Source organism: Zonotrichia leucophrys, chromosome 3 (genome assembly GCF_028769735.1).
Source record: "Zonotrichia leucophrys gambelii isolate GWCS_2022_RI chromosome 3, RI_Zleu_2.0, whole genome shotgun sequence".
NCBI classification, from domain to species: Eukaryota; Metazoa; Chordata; class Aves; order Passeriformes; family Passerellidae; genus Zonotrichia; species Zonotrichia leucophrys.
Window position 1 is genome coordinate 51622237 of NC_088172.1, and position 9682 is coordinate 51631918.

Consider the following 9682-nt stretch of genomic DNA (forward strand, 5'->3'; position numbering starts at 1 on the left):
ACTTTGCTTTCCAGTTGTCACCATGAGGGCACAAGGTGGGCAAAGGAAACGTCATGTTTAGGGCAGTTAATCAGTCCTTGAAGAAGGCAGCTACGCTTTGCAGCACAACAAAGCTTTCATGAAAGGCTCCAGTGTATTTTTAAGTTTAGCAAATGTGTTCATGCCCTACACAAATATGTTTGAAACAAATGTTAAAATCAGTAATGGAATTCAAGGTTTGGGTTTTGTTCTTCTGGTTGCAGATTTAATTTGATTCCCCATGACTCTAGTAACTAGATCTACAGCAACAGTTCTTAGAGGAGAGGGGAATACACTCTCTGCGAACACAGCAAAAGGAATTCAGTGAATCCAGCTTCAGGCAGTGAGTGAGTCAAGAGCACCATCTCGTGGTTTTCCCTTTCCAGAACAGATTTCATTTTGAAAAATCTCTATACTACGGCATAATTTCCTCAAAAGGAAAGTCCTTGGCTTAGGGAGGTGGGAAAAGAATTCTTATCTAGATTCCTTCTTTTTAAAGTTTCTAAGGCGGGGGAGACTTTATATTTTAGGGCTAAATATACAGCATTTTTTGCTTACTTGCAGTGAAAGCTTTAGCTAGGGAGAACATATCTGGCACACGTTGCAGTTTTGCCACACATTAGAAATCAGGCTCCAAGGTGACCACCTGGGCTAAGGTGCCAATAGTTGCAGAGTTGAGAGTTGTTTTTTTCTCTTGTTTTGATTCTTACATGTCCCACAGTCCTCAGAGAACAAAAGTTTCTGCTGGAGGATACATTAAACTGATAAGTGCATCCAAACTTGTCCCTGTTTATCCAAGTAACTCCATCATCACTATCAGGCAGTTCTCTTCAGCTTTTCTCCTTGCTGTGATGTGAGCTGAAATTGCCTTCAATGACAAGCCTCTCCTTGGGTTTTCCAGGACAGCCTCAAAAGTGCAAGAGAGAAGAGCTTAAAAATGCAGATATTAAATACTGATTTCAGAAAGTCCTAAATGCCTACCTTTGTATGTCTCCCAGCTAGCATTAGTATGAAGGAATAATCTGTCTTCACAGCTGTTCGAGCGAGGGGAAACAGCTGCAAGACACAGCAATTTACACAGCAGAGGAACGTCCCACCCTTCCTCACCATGCAGAGTCATTGCTAGAGATAAGTGAGGAACTGGAAGAAATCTGTACTTGCACCAGGAGGCTCTGGCAGCCTGCAGGTATTTATCACCCTCTGTAGATCTGAAAGGCGCATGCAGCGTGGGTAAGCAGCTTATCACATTCCTGCAAAGTCACTGGGGCTGCCAACCGCTGAGTTTGAAAGCGCTTTTTGACAACAGCTGCAGTACCTGAGGAGCGCTGATCTCCATGCGGCAATGGCCGCGCTCCTGCCCGGGGATGACTCACAGCGATTGCATATCAAAGGCAGGTCCGAGATAGCTCAGCAGGCATCCACAGCAATCTGCATCTACGACTTTCACACCTTCGGCACACAAATCACTCTCCTCAGTACTCCTTGGGGCACCTACTAGTAGTGACACCCATCATCCTCACCCTCTGAGGTTCTGCTTTCTCCCTCATGCAGATGCCAGCATGCCTCGGTGGAGACTGATTGCCCGCCTTCTTTTTCTGCAGCTCACCATTCACCGAAACTATTTACGAGGAGACCAAACATCCTGCGACTTCTAGGAAGATGCATGGCTTTATTCAGGCTCCATGCTCAGTTATTGGGCAAGGTTTGAAATGCTGGATAGGATTATGATAAAGAAATAGTTGTGCCAACCCAACAGGTACTATAAGAAAATTGTGTTGGAAACAGAACAAGGTCCTTAAGATGTCACTCACCTGTTGAAGGCTGCAATCTTGAATGTCTACTCTGATTTAAACTAAAGCTGGTAGGCAAAAATCTGAGGATCATGTAAATCAAAATGTGTTGGGCAAGTGAAAACAGCCACAATGGTTTGTAGCAGATGCATTACGTTTCGGCCAAAGCTTCATTAAGTAAAATAATTTGACCTCTCCATCCAACAAGGTTTCAGGTATAAGGTAGTTGCTCCTTATCACTTAGAAGTTAGTGAAAAAAGTTCATTTCTTATCTGGAGAGAACAAGGAATTTTTCTCAAAATTCTTCATGAACAGATAAATTTCTACAGCTAAAAATGAAAAAATAAAAGGAAGAAAAAGAGCAGCTCTTCTTTACTCAGTGTACAAATTGTTAGGCCCACTAGAAAGTGCATTTTTTCTTTAGAAAGCTCAAAAATATGAAAAGGTAAACTTGATTTACCACATTCAGTTTGAAAACACACAATTTTAATTCAAGATGTATCCTACAGTGCAACACCAGTCTAAGAGTGAATGCCTGTGCCATACTTCTTGAAACTACTATAGGAAAAAATTTCTGTTCACATCACATTATCTGCATTCTTCAGGACACAGGAATTTCAGTGGACACAGATGTAAATTTTAACAAATTTTGCTAGTAAGATTTCTTATCTGTGTTTGTTCACCCTAAGACTTGCTGTGGTATCAAGATTGTATCATATGTATGTATCAAGATGGTAAGGCCTAAATACCAGAATAAAGGATAATAGGATTATAAATTCATAGAATGGTGGGGGTTGGAAGGGACCTTAAAGATCATCTAGCTTCAACTCCCCTGCTGCAGACAGGGACACCTTTCATTAGCGCAGGTTGTTCAGAGCTCCATAAACACTTCCAAAGTTGGGCATCTAGTTTCTCTAGGAAACCTGTTTCAGTGTCTCACCACTCTCACAGTAAAGAATTTTTCCCTCATATCTAATCTAATCTAAATCTACTTTCTCCTAACTTTGAAGCCATTCCTACTTGTCCTGTCACTACACACACTATAGTTCAAGAAGGATTACAGTGCAGAGCTCCCAGTCTGTTATTTATTTACCTAAGAAGGAAAAAACCACCCCAGATAATTCTACAAAATTATTAGTCTTATTTCTTGAAAGCTTGCCTTTCTTTACTGTAGGATCAGGAATATTTTGCTGACAGTGAGCTAGTTTTTCAACAGCAGCATAAATCCAGCCAAAAGAAAAAATTTCCATTGAAATGAAAAGGAAGTGCTAGCACTATTGACACTATAAACAATTGCTGATAAGAGCCTTTAGGGAAGATGCAGGAATATAGCATGACAATGGATTCAGTACACTGCTTTACACAAATCCAGGAGGACTTGCTCCTTGTTGAATCAACAATTTAAAGAAGCACATACTAGAAAACCTGCAAAAAGAGCATGAGAACCACTTAGGATGATAAATAGGAAGGCCAGATTTACCAACCAAGTTGTTGAGAATAATCATTTATTTTTACATTTACAAGACAAATATGAATAATATTTACAAATATATACAAATATTAAAATTAGCTTGTGAATTCAAAAAAAAGTCAAAGTATTTTTAGCAGTATAGCCAACATACAGTACTTTTTTTTTGAACTTAGAAAAGATTCAAGAAATTTAAGAAATGAAGAGAAATTTCAGATTCACAGAAGAGTAGGCATCAGAGAATAAAGTATTATGAATGTCCACATTTTAAAATCAAAGGCAAAGCTTTGAAAAACCATAAAATCCAGTCTCCCTCATATTTTCACATTAAAAGGGGCTTCACTCACCTCACTCAACAGCACTAGAAATGCTTTTAAAACCTTTCTGAGCAGGATGATTAAATAGTACAGAGGAATAACAGAACTAACCACTTTTATGAATATGGAATAGCAGAAAGCATTCCCTTATGGATGACTAAAAAAAAAAAACTTTTATGGGACGTTTGCCTATTTGTACTGGGAGGGATGGATCACAATCTCTTTAGATTCTGTTTGCTTTTCCTAGTCCCAGGAAGCGGCCCTGGTGTGGAGCTGTGTTTCACTGGTTTGCTGCTGACACAGTCAATGGAGCTGTGGTAGCTGCACATGCACTTGGTGCAGAAGTCAAAGCCACAGCTCTCCCGATTGCACGTTGCTCGTTGGAGGTAGGAGTCATACTTGGCAGGTGAGCCACAGCGATGGCAGGCTTTAAGGCTTTCTGTGTTCTTCAAGTTCCTGGCAGCCTGTTGGAAAAAGCACACACAGAAAATCGTGAGTAGTGAGTAAATACACTCTCCAAACACTTCGTTATATTATCTTCGTGCCACAAAACATTTTATAACACCTCCTAATGTAAAGAGACAAACTAAAAACTTGGCCTAATTCTTGTTGCATCAAATTCTGATGGAGTTCAGAACAGGAATAATCAGGATGTAATTGCAGGTATTTTGAACTGGAATAGAGGTAGCCAATTTAAAATTCTTAAAATTTAAAAGTTAAAGGACAGGCTAAATCAAGAGCAGTAAGGATAGTGGCCTTCCTGAATCTTCCAAACCTTATTCAAGGATGGTGATGTAGTTGTGTATAGATGCATATATTAGGAATTGAATTTTAATACTGCTACTGAACAGTTGTTCTTTTACATTCCTAATGCTACAAAGTCTTGTATAGTAGTATTATAGCATCTTGATTAAACTTTCCAGTGACATTTCATCTTTTGTTATTGCATAAATTTGCTGAATAAGACTGGAGCATAAAACCTTTTTCTAGTTAGAAAAATATTTTGTTTAGAAAGAAGCAATAACTTTCAATAAGCATTTTTAAAAGTCTTATAAGATACAGGTGCAGGTCTACATTGCAAGTATGTGGGGAAAAAAAACCCAGCTTAAGAAAGGTGAAGGGGAAACAGGCTATTGGCAGTTATTGACAAATGTGTGACACATTATAAGTAATTAGTTAAAGTAATTTTAATGACAGGTTCACAAAATACTCCACAGAATGATTAAAAGAAATATGCAGTGCTAATTTTTCTAAAAATTAAAACTAAGAACTATTAAGTCTTTTGGTATTTTTCTTTTTTTTTCCTAATAGTCCATCAGTTTTGAAGCAAAGTTGACAGTTTTTGTGATATTGCTTATCTGGAAAATATGTGATTCATTATAAAACCATGCAAAATGACAGGAAATTACTAAATTTCTTCATATCTGAGAAGACAAACTTTAAGCAAAAAAAAACATCACTAAGTGAAATTCTTAAGGAGAAAAAAGGATGTAGGACATCCCAGGCAGCCATATTAATAAAAATTACAAACACTTGAAACTGGAGATGCTACTTTCAAAAATACTCTTTACAAAGTGATTGTTTGCCAGACAGCATGAGAGAAATTAAAGATCAGTGGAAATCACCACTTACCTCAGAAAACTCTGTGAGCCTGCTGTGATTCCTAGATGCTTTGGATTTGGTGCTTTTTTTGTTCAAGTGTTTTGGTGGGGTTGCTTTCTGAATGGAAGCTAAGGACACTCTGTAGAGAACGTACTCTCTCGTTGCATCACGCTCTGGTGCCCTAGTGACATTCTAATGAAAAGAACAACAAAGACTTAAATTTGGGAAGAGAACTTACACAATACAGAGTTTTTTGTTTAATAGAAGTCATTAAGTAATTTTAGATTCTTCCTCCTGGTTTCCAATAATAAAGCATCACACTAAGAAATGCCACTGATTTTATCCTAGCTTTCACAGTTACTTCTGTTATAAATGCATAGAACAGCTCCCTAGTTCCTGGTGAAAACCCAGCCATCTTCTCTTATGTAATCCTACTTTCAAAGTAACACAGTTAATTAGGCAGAGGATGTGACCTATTCATCATATTTTTTAGAGCAAAAATCAGTACTTCCAATTCTTTATGGTGAACAGGAGTGCTTGAGGCTTTCTTTGTGAGAAATAAACTCCGCCCACCAGTTTTCCAAGTTTCCAGTTAAACAAAAAAGCATACAATAGCATGGAAGAAATCAAATTTTATGGGATGAATATTCAGTACAAATGTTTTACCCCAACAGCACTGTAAAACACTACATAAAATTTAAATTGTTCAACAACCTTATCCTGTGGCAGATCCTAAACCTTTGTTTGTTCTGTCTCTCCATCTCTCAAGAAGGAAAAAAACTGTTAGTTTTAAGAGTCCTGACTTGATAAAACACTAGTCTAGTGTGGATCAAGTATTTTTATTTCAGAGGACAGAGGCATTAGGAATAGCTCATAGTGCAAAAAGATTTTCAATTTTCCGCAGTAGGCATGGTGGACTTCAGAGACTCCTGCTATAAACAGAGACCCTGATTCACAGAGCCACCTGAGAGATTTATCTCAGTCTTCCTCCCTTCTGGATCAGTGGGAATGCTGAAGCAAGCAAGTCCCTGCTTGGAGACTCCAGGGCTTGCCCAGTGGGCTGTGCTGGCAATGGCTCTCTCCTTCCTGCCTTTCACTGTAACACAGGACTTGTGGAAGCTCTTAAAAACCTCTGCATCTCTCCTTGGGTCACCGTCTCAGTCAACCTTCCTTGGGGTCCCCAAAGCCCCTCAGGTAACTAGCAATGCTTGAGGCAAGGCATCCTAACAGGACAAAAAAACCCCCAAAAAACAACAAAAAACCACTCCAGGGACAGTTTTCAATCTAAGAAACTTATCTGTGATTTCTTAAGCTTAGGAGGAGACCTCAAATAGCAGAAAAACACTGATGGTTCAGTGCAGGAACTTACAGAAAGGTTTTTCACAGCTCTGCTATGGATTTGGAAAATCCGTTTTTCTTCTTGTAGAATCTTCTGCCATGTTGTGCTGACTTTGGCAAAACTGCAACAACAATACAAACACATCAGTTGCCTCCTAGGAAAGGGATTTATTAAATAGCAAGAACAACCTTTTTCTTTTACGTAAACATAGAATATGTTCACAGTTATAGCCTTTAATGTGCCTTTTAGGGAAAAGACATTCTCCATATGTATCACAGCTTACATTGTCACTTCATATTTTAATATATTAACACACAATACTAAACACTGAGTAAACGTCACATGCCCCATATCTAAAACTTCAAGGCATGCGATTAGGTTGTTTCCTTTCTAGTGAAATGCAATGACATGAACATACTTACTTTACTAAATCCATCTCGCTGAGATGCCTTAAAATGTTCGCTAATATATGCCTCAGGTTCTTTTGGAAGAGTTCAGCAAGAATGTCTATTCTATCCAGCCCCATTTTCTTTCCAATTAAGTGACAAAGTTCAAATTTTCCCATAGAAACAATTCTATCTACAGCAGCCCAAGACTTGAGATTTCTTTTACCACTTTTTTTCAAAGTTGAGCAAACCACTTCTTCATAATGGACTACTGGCAACAGTGTCTTCTTTGAAAACTGTTCTTGTTTTTGGTTCTTCATGAGACAATGCTTTGGTGTACCACAGAGGTTCCCAGCCAAAGGTAAACTATCCTCATGTTCTATTGCATCAGCATAGTGAGTGCTTAACATAGACGAATAACCACTGTCCTCATTAAGTTTATTGCTTTCCATTGCCTCCATTTCACAGACACCTTCATCAAGTCTCTGGGTTACTTGGTTGTTTTCTTTGTTATGTATGGGTCTTTCTCCATCTTCAATATCTAGATTTCTGGTGGTTGCATGGTATGAGTCACTAAGGAGTATTTTCTGATGTTCTTCTGCACAGCTTTTACAAAAGCCTTCCTCATAATTCAAGGGGCAGGATTTTTCCAGTTTTGTTTTCTCCACAGCACGTTTCAATGGTGCAAACCCAGCACGAAGAGAATCAAAATCACGTTTCATTTTGCAAGAGCGGTTAAGGTTCGATTTCATATTGCTGTTTGTATTCTGCAAGAAACAACAAGGGCAGAATGAAAACACAGCATAAACTAGATCACAAATTCTTTCTCTTATGAAGTCTCTACCATGCTTCCCTTCTGACTCACCCTTTAGTATCTAAAATACAACTAATGGAACTAAGGATTTGAACAGCCACTGATTATACCTATGTAAGATCTTCCCAAAAATCAGTTTTATGCTTCATGTAACTAAAGAAAGAAAACCGACTGAGTGATTTACTTGGCCACCATTTCACCAACATAGATGAGACACACATCAGTGCTTCCACTTCCTACCATAAGGGTAGCAACACAGTCAAGACACTTGAGGTCCCTGCAAGGGACACGAGAGTGGCAGAGGGTCCCTGAGTGACCGCAGGCCTGTGCAGGCCAGAGAAGCCTGAAGTTTGCATTCAAGACCAGAAGCAATGCTGCTGCTGCTGCAGCCAGATATCTGGCATTTTTGAGAAGGGAGGAGGCTGGGGGGCACAGGAAAGGCTTGAGTGCTCACATGTGTGAGCAAAATACAAAGGAAGCAGCCATACCTAAAGAATGATCAGTGAAATAAAGGTTTGAGCATGACTTAAGGAGGATGGGAGGTCGATAGATATCATAGGAGAATTGATACGCCCTTTGCTTGCCCTGTTCCATTCCCCTCCCCCGCGAAATGTGGTGCTATCTATATTAACAATTGCGGGGGGATGGGCGGGAGCTGAAGGGGAGAAGGAGGTCATCTCTCCCCAGTTAAATCTAAAGGGAAAATAAATTTCAACATGGTTTGCAATCCGTAGGAAATAGAAGATCCCTGACTTGAGTAAGCATTTTAAAGGATTTAAGCACTTCCAGCAGTTTTGTAAAGAAGAACGAGAAAAATGCGTTTCGTGAACGACTTTTTTTAAGAGAAAAAGTTGCCTCTTAGTACCCAGGTTTGGTGTGAGAAAGGTGCAAATAGGCTTATGGCTTTGTATCGTGTGAGTTGGGGGAAGAAATGCAAGCCCTTCCTAAGCCTCCCCTTCCCTTCCCGCCGTCCATGCGAGAGGCCAGAGAGGCTTTTGGGCTGAGATCCCGATGATTTGGAAAATGTTCCAAAATCACATTTCGGCGCACAGGGCCTGCCCGGACCCCCGGAGGAGCGGGCTCAGCCGCGGGGCCCCGCGGCACTGTCAGGCTTCTCCCGCCAGCGCTCAAGATGGCCCGGTCGGGTCGGTGCAGGTAGACCGGGTCCCGGCTCCGCCGTGCCCCACGGCCCCAGGAACTTCACCCCGCTCCTTCGGGGGCCTCCCGCAATGGAGGATTTCCCCCGCAATGGAGCATTCCCCCTAACACGGTGGTGGCGGGGCGGGCAGAACCGCGCCGGGGGGATGCTCTTCCGACGGCGTGGCCGGCGGGCGGGAGCCAGAGCGGCGCTTCCCCGCCCGCCGCTGCCCGCCGGCGGGAGCGGGGCTGCGATCCGCATCCCGGCCGTTCCCGGCCCCGCCAGCGCGGGGAGCCTCCGGGACCACCCTACACGCGGCTCATTGGCGGGATCGGGGCGCTCCCTGGCCGCCAAGGCGCCACCGTCCCGTCCCATCCCGTCCCGCCGGCGGGATAGCTGCGGGGCTAGGCTAGGAGAGCAGCGAGACCGGGCGGCGGCCAGGAATCCCCATCCCGAGTCCAATCCTCGCAGCAGCGCCGCTAGCATCCGCACGGTCCCGCCACCACGTACGCCAGCAACTCCCGCCACCCCATCCCAAGAGCCCTGATCGCGGAGCCCAAGCGCCCCCGAGCCGCCCCGAGAGCGGCGCCCCGGCCGTGGAGCCCCGAAGGCTAAGAGCGGCTCCCGGCAGAGCTCGGATCGCGGCGGAGGTCGGATCGCGCCCCGCGCTCACCTGCAGGGCTGCGCCGGCGCCGCCACGGGCAGGGAGTGAGTCCCGCTCGCGCCGGCAGCTTTTTAAAAACTTTAAATTTGGTGTCCAAAACCGCGGCAGCCAATGGCGAGGCGCCGAGGCGCCGGCCGCAGCCAATG

General features: G+C 42.6%; 1 protein-coding gene across 1 annotated transcript; it reads right to left on the reverse strand.

The window, feature by feature from the left end:
* Positions 1–3285: 3285 nt before the first annotated feature.
* On the reverse strand, positions 3286–9587 carry FBXO5 (F-box protein 5). Its single transcript, XM_064706944.1, has 5 exons — positions 9546–9587; positions 6957–7687; positions 6565–6655; positions 5226–5387; positions 3286–4057 (listed from the first exon to the last, which is right to left on the reverse strand). Exons 2-5 carry the CDS (start codon positions 7670–7672, stop codon positions 3806–3808), a joined length of 1221 nt encoding a protein of 406 aa, XP_064563014.1. The 5' UTR covers positions 7673–7687; positions 9546–9587; the 3' UTR covers positions 3286–3805.
* Between the last annotated feature and the right edge of the window lie 95 nt (positions 9588–9682).